The sequence below is a fragment of the Trematomus bernacchii genome, unplaced genomic scaffold, assembly GCF_902827165.1.
Source record: "Trematomus bernacchii unplaced genomic scaffold, fTreBer1.1, whole genome shotgun sequence".
In the NCBI taxonomy this organism is placed as follows: domain Eukaryota; kingdom Metazoa; phylum Chordata; class Actinopteri; order Perciformes; family Nototheniidae; genus Trematomus; species Trematomus bernacchii.
Window position 1 is genome coordinate 651,451 of NW_022987881.1, and position 17,792 is coordinate 669,242.

General features: G+C 40.1%; 1 protein-coding gene across 10 annotated transcripts in view; it reads left to right on the plus strand.

The window, feature by feature from the left end:
- Positions 1 to 289: 289 nt before the first annotated feature.
- emsy (EMSY transcriptional repressor, BRCA2 interacting) overlaps positions 290 to 17,792 on the plus strand; it is a 33,901-nt gene continuing 16,398 nt past the window's right edge. For 6 of the 10 annotated variants that reach the window (XM_034114162.1, XM_034114168.1, XM_034114165.1 and 3 more), the window contains exons 1-14: positions 312 to 527; positions 2,120 to 2,228; positions 2,880 to 2,979; positions 3,066 to 3,140; positions 3,351 to 3,526; positions 3,692 to 3,847; positions 5,213 to 5,472; positions 9,233 to 9,458; positions 10,036 to 10,248; positions 12,537 to 12,686; positions 13,810 to 13,983; positions 15,074 to 15,210; positions 15,599 to 15,637; positions 16,228 to 16,401. In XM_034114162.1, the coding sequence (XP_033970053.1) occupies positions 2,123 to 2,228; positions 2,880 to 2,979; positions 3,066 to 3,140; positions 3,351 to 3,526; positions 3,692 to 3,847; positions 5,213 to 5,472; positions 9,233 to 9,458; positions 10,036 to 10,248; positions 12,537 to 12,686; positions 13,810 to 13,983; positions 15,074 to 15,210; positions 15,599 to 15,637; positions 16,228 to 16,401 (1,986 nt within the window). In that variant the 5' untranslated portion in view covers positions 312 to 527; positions 2,120 to 2,122. Of the gene's footprint in view, positions 528 to 2,119; positions 2,229 to 2,879; positions 2,980 to 3,065; positions 3,141 to 3,350; positions 3,527 to 3,691; positions 3,848 to 5,212; positions 5,473 to 9,232; positions 9,459 to 10,035; positions 10,249 to 12,536; positions 12,687 to 13,809; positions 13,984 to 15,073; positions 15,211 to 15,598; positions 15,638 to 16,227; positions 16,402 to 17,792 lie in introns of all 10 variants that reach the window. The other 4 variants (XM_034114170.1, XM_034114171.1, XM_034114163.1 and 1 more) reach the window with 3 other exon arrangements.

The following is a 17,792-nucleotide window of genomic DNA, read 5'->3' on the forward strand; positions in this document are numbered from 1 at the left end:
GTCATGTTTTTACATATACTGACTACTGACATCCTCACAGGTGTAAACAATGTGAAGCATGTGTGATTTATATCTGTGTATACAGTATGTAGTGTAAACAAATGTATCCGAATTCTTTCGAAAAACACTTTAATACATTAATTGAGATACTTTCTCTGCATCTTAATTGTAATGTTTAAACGAAAAATGTTTAATATTCTTAATAAACGTATTTATAAAGTCATGATGTTACACACTCCGGTACAGTAGGTGTCGCTATACCCCCTTACCGTTGGGTTTTAGTCCGCCAGTAAAAACCACCGAAGAAGAAATTCATCCACCCACAGGCCAACGGCAGAAAACAACGTAAACAAAGCAACATATTTGGCTAAATCGGGACATTTAATCCGTCTAGCTCTTGTTTTATTGTCTCAATATATTGCAGAATAACTGCTCGATGTTGTGATTTAGCTAAAAGTCTCATTGTCAGTCATGTTTGTTTGGATTTCGGGATTATAAAGGCCTTGAAGTCGTTCTGCTAACGGAAGGTAAGCTAACATGCTGACATCCATTGCAACGGTTTTCAAAGCGCGTCAAAAACTGAAATAAAATGCCAATATCTTCCACCGTTTTCTGTGAAAATTTGACAAATGTATTGGGCATTATTGTATATTTGTGCATGAGACAATTTGATGATAGTGTAGAGCCAGTATGTGTCCCGTTTTCTGTTGTGTTGACAGAATTTGACCCATAATATGAGCAGCTAACTGTTTCTTTGTCTGCTACATAGAGGAAACTGGTGAAAATAAAACAGCAGGTTTCTTAATTATCAACCCCTCTCCATTTTGTTTATAAATTCCTTTCTCAGCTGCATTTAACTTAAATATAATCTCAGTTTTTGTGTGTTTGGCCTGTATTGCTGGATGCCCTGAGGTGGGCGGTGCTGCTCAGTGTAAACAGTTAGACAGTTAAGACTTTAATGCAATAAATGGAGACTTGTGAGTTGTATTTCCCCATTTTATGTGGCTATTCTTTATTTATAAGATACTTGAAGATATTTCACCACTTAAGGAATAGTCTTGTTGTCACACAGAACAATTTAAGTCTGCAACGGATGAACTGAAACCGTACCTTTCAATACAATATACATTTTATAACATTTTTATTGACTATACACATTCTCAAAAGAGGTATTTGTAATAACACACATGTACATTTGCATATTGGGAGATAATACAGTACATTATTTAAGTTTTAAAATAAAACAAAACATTATAACATTATTGTGGCCATGATTGTCAAACACATAAAAAACATTTTTGGCAATCTGTACATTTTTAGTAGTTTTTTGTCCTTTATCCACGTTTTGCATAAGTGCTGAGGGTTGCTGATTAGCAGAGTAATTACTCACAGCACTTCCTCTGAGAGAAAAGCTTCTTTATTGGGAATATTTCATTAAATTAAACATTTAATTAAAATGCACAAAGGAACCGTCTCAAAATGTTGCTCACACTGAGCTAATTTCACACAAGATTCAGTAATTGGAAATGAAAGATAATTAACTTATCAGTCAGACTTTTGTTTTAAAGTTAAACGCCCAAAAGTGATTATTAAGGTCATGTTTCTTTAGCCACATCTGCACAGGAGCAGTGTTTTTTGTGGCGGTGGGTGACGTTGAATTTTGAATTGAGCCGTCCCTTATAGATACTAGCTTTTTACGTATGCACACACACACAATTTTGAATTGAGCCGTCCCTTATGCTATCTCTTTACGTCTCCCTGCCGACAGGGACACCCCTCCTTGCATGGTCCTTGGAAGATGCGGCGGTGTTTTGTTTTGTTTCGTCCCAGGAACGCGCTTTGCTGGCGACGAAAATAATCCCACCAGACTCCTTTGCCCCTCCAACAGAGGGATGTCCTTGTGCTTTTTTCTTTTCATCATTTCAAGCGATAAAAACTCTCGATCTTCTCTCAAATTATGAATTTTTTTGGACGCCCTCGTCTTGAGTTCAGGGCGTTCCGAGCTGAAAAAGAGCGTCAAATGACGGCAAGACGCCCCCCTTGGCGGAAACGCTGGCTGTCTGTCTCTTATCCTTGGTGTTATCTAATCAAGTGTTTTTTGTATTTACTCTCCTCTTAGCCCATGATTCAGCTGGAGAAGCCGGTGCTGACTGGGACCATGCCGGTGGTGTGGCCCACCATCCTGGACCTGGGCAGGGACGAGTGCAAGAGAATTCTCCGTAAACTCGGTAAGGTCATGCAATACAGAAGAACATCTAGAGGGCTCTCACTGTGAAAATGCAGTTTTTTACACTGAACACACACACACACACACACACTCACACACACACACACACACACAGACACAGACACAGACACAGACACAGACACACACACACACACACACAGACACAGACACAGACACACACACACAACTCTTAATTGAGGATTTATTTATAGGAAAATAGTTATTACAAAGCAGTCTGTGTGGGCAGAGCTTCAGACTTCCTGTTGTTACATTAGACCCACCCACTCATTTATATCTATATACAAATCTTAACATATCTCGTGCAAAATCAAAGCTTATAACATACTTGTTTAGTACTGCCTTCCCAGATATCTGATTCTAGTTTTTATTCCATTTATTCTGCTGTTTTTGTGTTTGCTTTAGTATGTTTATTCTTTGTATAGCTGTGTTTCTATTTTAGGTATATTCTTTGCTTTTTATGTGAATCCCTTTGAAGCTTTGTTTTAATACAAGCTAAAATATTATTGTTGTTTCGAAGATTACCAAAATAAATTCTGCCTGAGAACATTTTTTATCAAACCAAGAAATACATATTTGAGTTAATCTGATTGGACTCATATCCTTTATTAAAAATGTTTATTTGTGTCCCCAGAGCTGGAGGCGTATGCCGGGGTGATCAGCGCCCTGCGAGCCCAGGGAGACCTGACCAAGGACAAGAAGGATCTGCTGGGAGAACTCACTAAAATCCTCGGGTAATTGTTTCAAAAATATAATAAAACTTGATAAATGTGAGAAACAAACGTTGCTTTATTTAAAATGTGCTGTACCGTTTGCCCAGTATCTCCACAGAGCGCCATCGTGCAGAAGTCCGCAGGGCTGTCAACGATGAACGCCTCACCACCATCGCATATCAGTAAGTGTATAACTTTCATTTGAAAATGAATTCTAAACATATACAGTGCTTTAAAATATTTATCTGTTTGTCACATTTTTGTGCTTTTTAAATGAGTTTTTTTTGACAAATGTGAGTTTTCTTTCCCGCTTTTCTCACAGCTGCAAACTGTAAATTGTATTTCTAAAAAGCCAATATCTACTTTATTAATGGTGCACGATCTCTTTGCAGCATGTCGGGTCCTAACAGCTCGTCCGAGTGGTCGATCGAAGGACGTCGCCTCGTTCCCCTGATGCCGCGGCTCGTCCCACAGACGGCCTTTACCGTGACCGCTAACGCAGTAGCCAGCGCCTCAGCCAATCAGAACGCCTCCTTTCTGATGCCAGCGGAAACAGGAAACAAAGAAGGTGGGCCAGCATCACTTTTGTAATCAAAGAAACATGTTTTAAATCAGATTGATGCAAAGTTACTCACCTTAATTAATATGTGACATTTTTTAAAGATGATGATTCTGTCAATTGACCAATCCTTGCAGCTTGCACCACATTAATCGTTGTATTTCCTCCCTGCAGTGGTCGTATGTTACTCCTACACGAGCACCACGGGCACCTCCACCAGCGCCACAGCGAGCAGCGGAGCCATCGGAGCGGCGGTGAAATCTCCCAGACCCCCGAGCCCCTCCTCCAACGTGGTGGTGCTGCCCAGCGGGAGCACGGTCTACGTCAAGAGTGAGATTTGTCTGCTATTTGGTTATTTATCTAGCTTAAGTCTTATGACAACATTTTTATTTATTCGACCTCATCCTGTTTTTTCTTTCTAAATGTTTACTTTTTAATTGAAAACTGACATTTGAGTCTTTTTCAGTCATCAATTCATATTGAATCTGTCAGAAAATCCCCATAATATCACCATGTTTCTTAAAAAAAAAGCCCAGTCTGAAATGTTTTGTCTCCTTTTCCCCCCAAAACATTTTTAGACTGCATTTTATTTATTTTTTTAGGTTTTCCATTCAGCCTAAAGGGGGCGCTACAAGCTTATTTACTGTTTTTCATGTTATTGTGGTGTCAGGAACAAACACAACAGACCTAATTCCTCGGTGGAAACACATCTTTATTTGTGTGTTTGCCGAAGAACAATTGATAAAGAAATTCCTTCACGATGTAGACTTTATACTGGCTGAGATTTCATCTTCAAAATAAAATAAATAATACAATTTGACAATCTTTCAATCTGTGCCAATGTAGGAATGCATGTTAACCCTTATGTTGTGTTGGGGTCTCCCGTGACCCGTTTCAAGTTAAAATGATATAATAACTACGCTCTAGTTTTTTGTATGGGAACAAGGCTTCATGATATCCTCCACAACAGATATATAAACACTACAAAACTGATTTTGACAATTTTAGCCAAGTCTGAAGGTCTCTAAAAAAAAAAGTGTATCATTTGGTGTTGGGGTCTGGGGAGACCAGTCTATGGGGGAGACCCAGCTGAATTGTTGTGGGTGACTCGAGGTCAAATTTGGCCCAATCAAGATTCATCTTTGGCTTTAGACACCCCTCCCCCACCCCCTTCATCAACTGTAACAATAATTGTTCGCAACATGCACCTGGTCTCCCCTCCCTCTGCCCCCCTCCCCCGACGGGAACTCAACCTTTCTCAAAGAATCTGACACTAACACTTGAACCTGAACACACACATGCACGTGTGCACCATGTGGTGTAATGTGTTTTGGGGCATAACATTAAATTACAACAGGACTGTACGGTTATGAATGCATTATAAGTTAGTTATGATGTAGTTCAAACAATATTGGATGATAGTCATTTTTGTGTGTGTTTTGGACTGAGATAAATCATGGGTCAAAATTGACACGCGAGCACCATGAGCGGTAACAGCTTTTGAACACAACACAAGGGTTAAACAGCAGTGTATTCAAATTCAAAACAAGGCTTTGACATGATTTCCCTATTTTTTCTGATATTTTAATGACAAGACAATTAATTAAGAAAATAATCAGCAGAGGAATCAATAATCCCACGAAAGAAATACGTACTTCCTAGATTATACCTCCTCCTGTTTCCTCCTCCTCCCAGGTGTGAGTTGTTCGGACGAAGACGAGAAGCCTCGAAAGCGCCGGCGGACCAACTCGTCCAGCTCGTCTCCGGTGATGCTGAAGGAAGTGTCCAAAATGTCCCCCCCGGTGTCCAAGAGCATCACGGTGCCGGTGAGCGGCAGCCCCAAGATGAGCAACATCATGCAGAGCATCGCCAACTCGCTGCCCCCCCACCTGTCCCCCGTCAAGATCACCTTCACCAAGCCCACCATCCAGACCACCAACACCACCACGCAGAAGGTGAGCGACCCTTTGTGTTTACTTGTGTTTCAAAAAAGGCTGCTCTGATGTCATTAGATGTCTTTTCTTTGGCTTCACACGCGTATTCTAGGAGCTAAGGTATAACTGAGGTAAGAGATAAGATAAGATGGAACTTTATTTTTGCTAGGGATGCTCCGATCGATCGGCCGCCAATCGATATCGGCCGATCGATCGGTGCTCTCTAAAAAGGCCGATCGTGAGAGCCGATCGCATGACGTAAAATGATGACCTAAAATACATGACACTTTTCTCTGTGCGCGGCTAAACAAGCTCGCCAAAATGGCTTCACCGGTCTGGCAGTATTTTAAGGTGTCCGAAAAAGACAATAAAATAGCGGTATGCAATTTTTGCAGCTCCGCCCGCTGTGACGGACCGGTGAGTGGAGCAACACACACACTAATGGCGCATTTCCACTACACGGTCGGCCTCGGCCACGCTCGGTACGGCTCGGTACGGCTTGGCCGCGTTGGGCCTTAACAGGGCCGACTCACTTCATGCTGCGCTTCCATTACAGTTTAGGAACTGGGGTAGTTACTATAGTAACGCAGTGTAGGCGGAGCCGTGACGTCATCTTCAATGAGAACTCCAGAAACACAACACAGCCGTTAGCTGTTAGCCCTCAGAGCTCACAGCTCCTCATATTTGTTCAGAAACTCGACAAAAGTTAAACAAGTACAAACCACAGACTGCCTGTGTCATGGTGAATACAGTCGCTGGTTTATTTATGTCTGTATAGGCCGTTGTTGTGAGTGTGGACGGTCGGAGCATATACTGCGTTAGCTTAGCCAATCTCCATTCAGAAAACAAGCATTTTAAAAGGTTTTTCGCCTGCCGTCTGTCTGCAGACTTGACAAAGCATTAATTCATGGTTTTTACTAACCGGTATCAGTATGTTGTTACTTCGGCATCATTTAGAAACGTGTATTACAATGAAATCACGGTCAAATATGTCCATCTTGTTGTAGTTGTAGCCTCCTTGCCAGCGCTCCTCTCTCTAGTTTAGCATACTCAGCCCGACTCAGCCCTGTTTGTTGGCCCCGATAGAACCACAATTTTCTCGGGCCAGAAAAGAGGTGAAAAAGTGGCCCCGGGCCGGGCCGGGCCTTAACTAGGCCTAGTGGAAGCGCAACCAAAAACGGGCATGGCACGACACGGCACGCTTAAAGCGAGCTCCGCGCTGTAGTGGAAATGCGCCATAAGAGTTAGACCTAACACACTTAGCTATTTGATCTACCTCTGGAACAAGCTAAACTACACGTGGTTTGATTGGCTAGCGCTTGTACTGTCAGATTTGCATAAACGGGATTTGATTGGCTGACGCTTCCGTCGAAGCTTCAAAAGTAGAACATTGCTCTACTTTTGAGCAATGCTACGCTTTGCTCCCACAATGCAGTTCGGCAAAGCGTGACGTCACCCCATTCAAAGTGAATGGGCAGAAGCGTTGAAGCTTCAACGCACACCGCCGTGTGTAAGCTCCGTTATATTGGCTACTTAGCTTACTTCGTCTTCTTCATCAGCCAGCATCCTTGGTGTCTGTTGTTCACTGAGTTGATTCTCGCCAATATAAGGCTTAGTCATCTTGCCAAATAGTGAGCCCACATTTATCTGTACTGCTAAGCCTTATTAGAAATGGTAGTAACTCATTAATAAATGTGAATGTGTTTTACACTTTACAATAAGGCTCCCTTTTGGCAGCTATAAATGTTAGTAACTCGTAAATAAATGGTCATAAAGAGATGCCAAGAAACATCAAGATGGATGGGGGGGGAATCAAGTCAGTGAACAACAGATACCAAGGATGCTGGCTGATGAAGAAGACGAAGTATGCTAGGTAGCCAATATAAGACTTAGCAGTACAGATAAATGTGGGCTCACTATTTGGCAAGATGACTAAGCCTTATATTGGCTACCTAGCTTACTTCGTGTTCTTCATCAGCCAGCATCCTTGGTATCTGTTGTTCACTGAGTTGATTCTCGCTAAGTAACCAATATAAGGCTTAGTCATCTTGCCAAATAGTGAGCCTGTGTTGATGTATGTATACTCATTGATGTATATGAGCCTGTGTTGATGTATGAAAACTATGTTAGAACTGGTTTATTAATGGTTCTTAATGATTAATAAAGTGTTTACAACCTAATTCATAACCTAATTATAAACCCGTCATGAACCCTTTATAAGGGTAGTCTGATTGTAAAGTGGTACCAATGAAACCCTACGGAGAGCTGTGCGTTTTTTCCATCCATATCAACCATCATTTACCTACATTTGATTTTTCCAACTTATGAGGCGATGTACCTCTAGTGAGCGGCCCAGCCCTTCGTATATTTTTCTGTATGTGGCCCTCGGTGAAAAAAGTTTGGACCCCCCTGCGTTAGAGGATAAAAACTGATGTCTTTTCTTTGGCTTCACACACGTATTTTTGGTAAAGCTGAGGTAAGATAAGAGATAAGATGGAACTTGGAAGCTTCACGCTGTATTATAGACGCATTTTAAGAGCTACGGTTTAACTTCCAAAATTAATTCAGAAAATCTCATCCTTGCCAGAATGAATGCCATTCGTCGCGCTGCATGATTTTGTTTTATTTGTTCTATGTCCTATTAGGGATGGGTATCGTTAATACGGTACTACTACTTTTATCGATACCGCTTATCGATCCGGTCTTTTAACGGTACTTTTATCGGTTCTTTTGGAGAAAAAGATAAGTTAAACTAACTAAACAAATTGTGAACAAAACTAACATTGCGTTTTATTTAAATTAAATACATAATATTTCACATCAAAAAGAAACAAGAATGTTTTAACAAATGGTATTAAATAATCTGAAGACAGAACTGTAAACAGAATAGCTGCAACTTTAACTAACTCAGTTCCCTCTAATCATTAACCCATGTTTGTATCATTGAGTTAGCTCCGTGTGTTGCTGCTAGCATACATAACACCTGACGTGGAAACGTTACTCGTGGATGGGGCTACAGAGCTTCTAGAAAGACAGTCGAACCCGGTGCATTCCTCCGTCTGGATGTGGTGCACTTTTGCTAAATGTTTAGACAAACTGCTCGTGTTGCCGCCCTGACATGCTAAACTCTTATTGCACTTTAGGTAACGAGCATTGTCCACCTCAAGACGGGTAAAGTTTAACCACACCTCGGAGCGCGTTCTCTCCGCCATCTCCTCCGTGTGTGTGTGCTGCTGCATGTAGCAGCTGCGTGTGTGGAAACTGCCCCGCCCCCTCGCAAGCAGGCGGGAGAGAGAGATCGAAAATACTAAAAATAACCCTAGACGCATTTTGTAGTCTTATTGCGTATTAGAAACGGAGTTGGCGACACTAAAACTGCAATATAATGTTTGTGTAGCCCTAATACATATGACATATATTTTTTAAATGTCTCCAGTAGCGATAAAAAGACGGATAACGTCGGAGCTTAACGGTACCACGGTCTTTAATAATTCAGCCCTGGGGCCCGTTTAATACCGGGGCTCGGTACTCATCCCTATGTCCTATATACATATTCATGTTGCTCTGTTGGAGGAGCCTGTGACTTCAGTTCTTCATTGCTATATCTACACTGTAGCTGCTGTGCACATGACAATAAAGCCTTGAATCTTGAATCTGGGAAGAATGACTAATGATCAAGACATTAAGATTAAGCCAAAATGTCCCTTTGAGGTATAAATAGTCCCCTCATCTCTCTACACAATACCAGAGTATAAAATGTCTCTTTTTTTTCTTCCCTCAGGTGATCATCGTGACGACTTCTCCCAGCTCCAACTTCGTGCCCAACATCCTGTCCAAGTCTCACGCTCACAACGCCGCTCTCTCCAAGCTGGTGTCCACCACCATGCTGACGGCGCCCTCGCAGAAACAGACGGTGGTGTTTCCAGCCAGCGCACACGCCTCCTCCAGCAACGTGGCCGTGACCACCGTGAGCACCTGCACGCCCTCTGTGGTGATGTCAACAACATGTAGGTCCTTCATCTGTAACTACACAACAAATGTGAACCTTACGTCTACATTTGGACAGTGCAATGCTAACTTCATCTCTGTAAAAGCGTCCTTGAGTTTTTAGAAAAGCGCTATATAAGTGTCATGTATTATTATTATTATTATTATTATTATTATTATTATTATTACTGTTTCCCTCCATTTACAGTCTTTGTGCTAATTTAAGCAACATTAGCTTTTTCACAGGGCCAACATTTCTATTTTTAAAGTCCTTTTATTATTATATATTATTATATATTCTGTTTACCATAATATGAGATGACAAAAAGTGTCACATTCTCAATTTTGTGAGGCTGCAACCATCACATTTATGGCATTTTTATCTACGTATTATACTTGGTTTATCCTCAATCACAAGAAAATGTTATATCTTAACACAGAAACGATTATAAACTAATGAAAATGTCTTTTATTTTGAACAAAATATGCTTTCCTGTTAACCTTTACATACTTTCTCAGCTCTTTTTGTGTGACGTTCACCCCTGTTTCCTCACAGCATGCAGTATTAGACTAAAAGTTCTGTGTTTTCTCCTTCAGGTGCCTCTTCAGGCGGGGTGAAGGTGACCTCCACTCGACTCCCCTCCCCTAAGACGATGGTGGGCTCCCCGGCTCAGATCCTGGCTCAGTTCCCCAAGCAGCATTCCCCCAAACCGCTGCAGCAGGGCTCCTCTCTGGGGGTCTGCAGCGTCACGCAGACCTCCAGCTCCTCGCCGGGCTGCAAGCCCACCATCCAGATCAAACAGGAGTCCGGTCAGTCTGCACACCACCCTCTCAATTCAATAGCTTTATTAGCATGACCATAGTTACATATAGTATTGCTAAAGCTCTGTATAATTGCAACATCTATACACAAATACATACATATAAACAAACGGCTAAGATTTTTTTCTTTACAAGGAACACAGATCCATTTAATTCATTCAAAATAAAATATGATATATATTTATAAGATGTGAGATGTGAGACCTAGTGTAGCAGGTCAGTCTGATGTAGTGATGGGAATTATGGCGCCGGATCTTATGGCTCCGTTCCTTTCAAAGAGCCATTCAAAAGAGCCGTTCAAAAGAGCCGTTCAAAAGAGCCGTTCAAAAGAGCCGTTCTTTTAGAGGGGGCGGGGTTACTAGGGTTATCTGCGAGATAATCACCAGGATAATGATTGACTGTATTGCCAGACCTAATGTCCATAATCTGCATTGTAAACATCACACAAGGTGGCGCCATATCCATGTCATTCATGTCAGTGAATGTACTTTGAATTTACCCTCTGTGTGTGTTAAGTAAATAAAGTTGCCTTGCCTTGAATGAAATTCATGCAACTCTTAATATTAGATAGTGTGTTTTTAAGTGTCGATGGAGATTATTTGTTGACCCTGCTTTAAAGGATATGTTGCCTTTACAAACGGTGCGCTTTGTCACTGCCTGGGTTTTGGTTGAAGTGAATCCAAATGCTGCTGCGTTTTCGCGTTTGGCTCATTTTCCATCTGAAAAACACGTCGTCTACCCGTCCTGTTCCACTTGTTATGACTTCTCTCTCTCGCGTATTCCGTTAAGACCCACCCCACCTCACTCCTCGTGCTGAAACCTACCAATCAGAGTAGGGGCGGGTCTTCACAGAATACGTTTGGGGAACAAAATCAAGCTTTTTAAAAGGCGAGTGGATTTTGGCAGGCAGTGAGTGCGGACCAACGATTGAACGATAACAAGAACGGCTCTCACCAAGTACGACTCGGTTCACCTCGTTCGTACCAAAGAGCCGTTCAAAAGAATCGGCTCATTCGCGACCGACACATCACTAAGTCCGATGCCCTCATACTACAAGAATGCAACTCTTTATATTCCCCGAGTAATATTTTTAGTTTTTCATTACATTTTTTAAATATTTGAGGATGCTTATGATTGAGTTTTGGGAATACTTGTTTCCGTACAGGTTCAAATGTTGGGCGTTGTGTGAGGAGGTGCTGCTCTCACTGACTGTGGATATTATTTATTGTGTGATTTTGTGGCAGCATATAAGTGTGTTATATTCGTGTTATAAGATAAGAAGTACTTTATGATCCCAATTTGCGACATTCTTTGCGTTTCAGCAGCATAAAAAGACAAGTCATTGTACATAAGACCAAAATTAAAAGACTAGAATTAAACAATCCAAAATGGAAACATCTCAAATAGAAATAAAATAGCATTAAAAAATATACATGTGGAAATACACATTGACAGTAACAAAATATAAAGCAGGATATTATATATACATTAATTGTGCAAGGAATGGATTATTAAATATTAGATTGAATATACAGTGGAGGAAATAAGTATTTGATCTAGGGCTGTGCAATTAATCGTATTTTAATCGCAATTACGATTTTGGCCTGCCACAATTACGAAAACAACATAATCGAATAAAACAATTATTTAGCTTTGCTAGGTTGTGACCGTGCAACATATTTGATCTAATTAATTTTGGTCTCATTTATTTGTATTTATCATATTTATATATGTTTAGTAGCTTGGGGAAGTGCGCTCCAAAATATTTGTTGATCTTGTTTATTGGTATTTATTATTTTGATATTATTTATTTAAATGTATCATTTATTTTTGTATTGGTTTTTCAGTTGAATTATACGTTCAGGGTAATCAACAGTTAAAAAGATACTGTTCAAATTATTATTTGTATTTGTTTTAAAGTTCAATAAATTGATTTTTTCAAGTCAATGAATAATCGTATTTAATAATCGTGATATCAATTATTGACCCAAATAATCGTGATTATGATTTTTGCCATAATCGCACAGCCCTAATTTGATCCCTTACAGATTTTGTAAGTTTACCCACTTACACATAAATTAACAGTCTATCATTTTAATGGTAGGTTTATTTTAACCGTTAAAATGACAGACTGTTAATGTCTTTGTAAGTGGGTAAGCTGTCTGTCCAGCTGCAGGTGGAGATGATGGAAGTGTCCTTTGTGTGTGATTATATATTATTATAGCTTATACGTGTGTTATGTTTTTCCACTGAATCACTGTGTCAATCATTTACAGGTGTGAAGATCATCACCCAGCAGGTGCAGCCCAGTAAGATCCTCCCCAAGCCGTCCTCTGTGGCTCTGTCCAGCAGCAGCTCCTCCCCCATCATGGTCGTCAGTAGCAACGGCGCCATCATGACCACCAAACTGGTCACTCAGTCCACAGGTGAGAGAAGCCCACCTGTAGATTCAAGGCTTTATTCGTGTCGTGTGCACATTAGCTACAGTGTACAGAGATGGCAAAAGTACACACATGCTTTACTCAAGTAGAAGTACACATACTCGTGTTTAAAAATACTCTGGTGAAAGTAGAAGTACTGACTAAACTTCTTTACTCAAGTAAAAGTAAAGAGGGCTTTGAAATGTACTTCAGTAAAAAGTACCCATAACTAGCAGCTGTTTTAAAGAGTACCTGACCTCCCTTTATATTAATAGAACAATAATGTCATTGTTAGCTAATGAATGTTTCCATGCTGAACAACGGCAACATGACAACGTTTTCATTGGTCCCTCTTCTTTAGAGAAGACCAGGAAATGATGGATACACGGATCGTGTTCAAATCAATAGGCACGCAATGACTCTAAATAATAATGATCACGCCACCAAACACACATTCAAACTAAAGGAACCAGCCTGTTTGGGAAATGTGAGAAGTAGAAAGTACAGGTATTTGTGTTCAACATGTAAGAAGTAGAAAGTACAGGTATTTGGGTTCAAAATGTAAGAAGTAGAAAGTACAGGTATTTGTGTTCAACATGTAAGAAGTAGAAAGTACAGGTATTTGAGTTCAACATGTAAGAAGTAGAAAGTACAGGTATTTGTGTTCAAAATGTGAGAAGTAGAAAGTACAGGTATTTGAGTTCAACATGTAAGAAGTAGAAAGTACAGGTATTTGTGTTCAACATGTAAGAAGTAGAAAGTACAGGTATTTGAGTTCAACATGTAAGAAGTAGAAAGTACAGGTATTTGTGTTCAAAATGTGAGAAGTAGAAAGTACAGGTATTTGAGTTCAAAATGTAAGAAGTCAAAGTAAAAAGTTGTCAGGAAAATAAGTAGTGGAGTAAAGTAATGATACCAGAAACATGTACTGAAGTACAGTAACGAAGTATTTGTACTCCACTACTGCCCACCTCTGACTGTGTAGATATGGCAATGAAACACTGAAGTCACAGGCTCCTCCAACAGTGCAATATAAATATATATATAGGACATAAAACAGATAACACAGAGTACTGAGGTTGTGTACACAGCACTGGTTATTAAACACCATATCTGTGTGTGTGTGCAGCGACCCAGGCCACCTACACGCGGCCCACGGTGAACCCCAGCCTCGGAGCCCGGATCTCGGCCTCCAGCGGCGGGACGACCTACGTGAAGACGACCAGCGGCAGCATCATCACCGTGGTTCCCAAATCCCTGGCAACGCTGGGCGGGAAGATCATCAGCAGCAACATGGTCTCCGGTGAGGCAACCAGGAGAGGTTGATAGCAAATGTCTTTATTTTTACATTTATTTTTTCAATGTTTTTTTTATTGAAGAACAGGCAAATGCCTTTATTTTTTACATTCAGCGTCTTTGAGAGGTTTTCAAATGAAGCTTCAATGTCAGAATCTTTTTAAGTTTGCACCCTTAAACAAAACCCCATATCGTCCAAAAATCACATGTCATGATATGTATATGATATTTAACCATCTGATTTGTTTAATTTGTTCACTAAGGTCGCATTCACACCAGCCTTGTATAGTCCGGTTTAATGAAACCCTGGTGCGTTTACCCGCTTGGTTCGTTTGGGTCGGTGTGAACGCGGTCCGAGACCTCTGAAGTGAACTAAACAACCGGACTCTGGTCCGCCTAAAAGAGGTGGTCTCAGACCGCTTGCTAGTGAACTCTGGAGCGGTTCATCGCTGGTGTGAAACATAGGAAGCGTAGTATTTACGTGTCACAAGAATGCGGGTGTCTTCAAAATCGTGTTGAACAGTGTCGTGTAAAGTAAAAACAACTATCAAACTAAAAACTATACATAAAAGTCAGAGCCACCTGCCGTCGGTGAAACCCCCTCCTGACTGCAGAACGTCTCTCATTATATGTGTTATAATGTTTTGTATCGCACGTTGTCTGATTATATAATCATATGCGCTGTTGATATGCTCTCCAGATTAACAACAGCATGAAAATAACCGGCCGATGCTCCATGGCGGAGGCGCCGGTAGAAATTGCCGGGATTTGCGGTTGTACCCCCTTAATGTCTGACCAATGGTTGAACAGCATTTCCGAGCACATGACTTGTGTTTAAAGTTTATAGTCTGTTTGAATTTTGCCCGTGTGAACGCAAACCGAACCTTCTGAAAAATGAAACCATGTAACAAACTGTGGTCTGGTGCGCAGCAGAGAAGCAGACTATTAGGTGTGAATGCGACCTGAATGTGTTTAAAATCAATTAAGAGAAATAAAATACCTCAAATATAACATTTCACAAAGGAAAGTATGGTTGCTTTGTGCCTTCTCCCTGTTTTAAAACAATAATTCCTTAATCCTCCTTCCCTCTACAACAGGCACGACGACTAAGATCACCACCATCCCCATGTCCTCCAAGCCGAACGTCATCGTGGTTCAGAAAACGACGGGAAAAGGAGCGACGATCCAGGGACTGCCGGGGAAGAACGTGGTCACCACACTGCTCAATGCTGGGGTCAGTTATACACTACTGTCTGATTTTATTTATTGAACATCAGTAATGTCCCCGAAGACAGCCATAAGTATTGACTGTTTATGTATAATATTGTAAAAAAAGGCGATTATTCTCTTCTCAAATGTGCATATTTTCTCTTACTTTGTCATGATTTGTCTGTTTGGTCGGACAAACTACCACCATGGGCTCTCTGGGAACTTAACAATAGGTCCATTATTTGGAAAAATAGTAATTTAATTAATAGTGAAAATGCTTGTTAATAAATAATAATCGTTCAAATTATTCTGATGCCATAAATGTTTGTTTTAACACATTTTTTAATACAATTTGGTGCAGTTTGTGTGTTGATTTCCGCCCTTGACGCTGTCTTTCTTGATACAACCACTAGGTGTCGCCAAAGTTAGAAAACTTCACATCCTACATTAAGGTCCTTTTAAATCATTTTCTTACTTTACATTTCTACAATTCAAGGTTTTCTAAAGTGTGTTAAATACAATTATATTATGTTATTGTGTTCTTTAGAGGAAGGGTTGGACATTTTTGGAAATATTGTAGTGGGGACTAAGATTTTAGATAGATGCTAGATAGATAGATAGATAGATAGATAGATAGATAGATACATAGATAGATAGATAGATAGATAGATAGATAGATAGATAGATAGATAGATAGATAGATACATAGATAGATACATAGATAGATACATAGATAGATACTTTATTGATCCCAATTTGGGAAATTATTTAGTCGCAGAACTGTGTATGTTAAATATGAAGCTCCGTCCAGATTCCGTTAGCTTAGCTTAGCACAAACACTGTAAACGGGGGGAAACAGCTAGCATGGTACTGACAGAATGTAGATATTTTAGCTTTAAATCAGGATTATTATGTCTTAAAATGATATAGTGACTTTGTACCACAAACTTTATTGATGTAGATATTATTCTTATATATGTATGTGTGTCCTCCCGTGCTGCTGTGTGTATCTGGATCAGTTGTAATAATCTGTGTGCCTTAGGGCGAGAAGGGTCTTCAGGCGGTTCAGGGATCAAAACCAGCAATCATCACGGCCTCCAGACCCATCACCAAGATGATCGTCACGCAGCCCAAAGGCCTCGGCGCCGGGTCGCAGGGCAGCACCACTAAGATCATCCCGACCAAGATCGTGTACGGGCAGCAGGGCAAGACCCAGGTGAGGCACCGCCGGGATTTATGAAAAACGACCAATGCTAAATTCATTTTAGAAACCATTTTCAAAAAAAATTCTTAGTTTCGCAAAGTATTTGATTTCTATACTCTTTATTTATTTAAAAAAACTGTCCATGCCCAATTTATTTGATCTAATCTGAACACATTGCAAGTGGGCCGCCAAATAATTTGCAAAACATTATGATTTGTGTGGAAATATTTTCATTATTAAGATTTCTTTTTATTTCAACCTCCTTTCCTTTCTCTTTCTTGATCCTCCTTAGCAACGGTCATTACAATCCTTAGCAACGGTCCGTATTGTTTATGGTTGAATGTGGGCCGCAACATTTTTTTTTAGATTCTTAAGTGGGGCCTGAGTTTGAAAAGGTTGGGAACCCCTAATCTAATCAAATTTTTTTCTTTGTTTATTAACATTTATTCTACTTTTTGTACTCTTTTTGAATTCTCTTTATTTTACATTTTTAAAAACACGCCTCTTCCCAAATCATCATTACAGTTTTTCAAAATATCTACAGCTCTGGAATATTTATAAATTCCACTTAGTAAACTTTACACAATAATATGTTGGTATTATTATTTGATCCTGGTTAACCACAGGCCAATGAGGTTATCATATGACTCACATCAAGTGGATATTTATATGACCGACTGACTGACATCAAGTGACCACAAGTATAACGTCTGTACATTTCAGTAAATATTTAAAGGAGTTGTGGTCATGTGCACCAAAGCTACATCGTAGTTGTTGGCAATTTATTACCACGGGCTCCTCCAACATTGCAACATAGAATATACTAAAGAAAAAACATGTAAATTGTGCAATAAAAACTATTATAATAGGATTAATGACATAGTTTCAGGCTTTGTCTACCTTGTCCATCCTTCAACCGTCCTAAAATGTATTTCTTATCATCGTGATTATTTTTTCTGGCCATGTCGGAATGCCCCTCAGTTTATTTCCAGCTTTAATCCATTTTTAGCTGTCTTTTAAAGCCAAAGATCGCGTATTATTGACTATACACTACCTAGTTTTGCAACGTTGTGTTTACAGCTTGCTCCCTTGTCGACAGAGAAACTCAATTAAGGAATACCATTTAATCTGATAGGTCAGAAACTTGATCCTGTGACTGCAGACAGAGCAGCTGTTTGACCTAGCATCAGACTGTGTGGCTCATTGATTACATTTCATTTAAAACTAATTTCTGTCCCGGAGAGGAAGTAAAGAGAGGAAGAGGACATTTCAGAGTGAAAGCAGCCCTCTGTCAGTCTGTCGGGGATTCCTCTCTTCTCTTTAAACTCATGTTTGCTTTAATAACTAGGTCACACTTCTCTAGAACATATCTTCTTATATCCACATGACTGAATGCATAACCC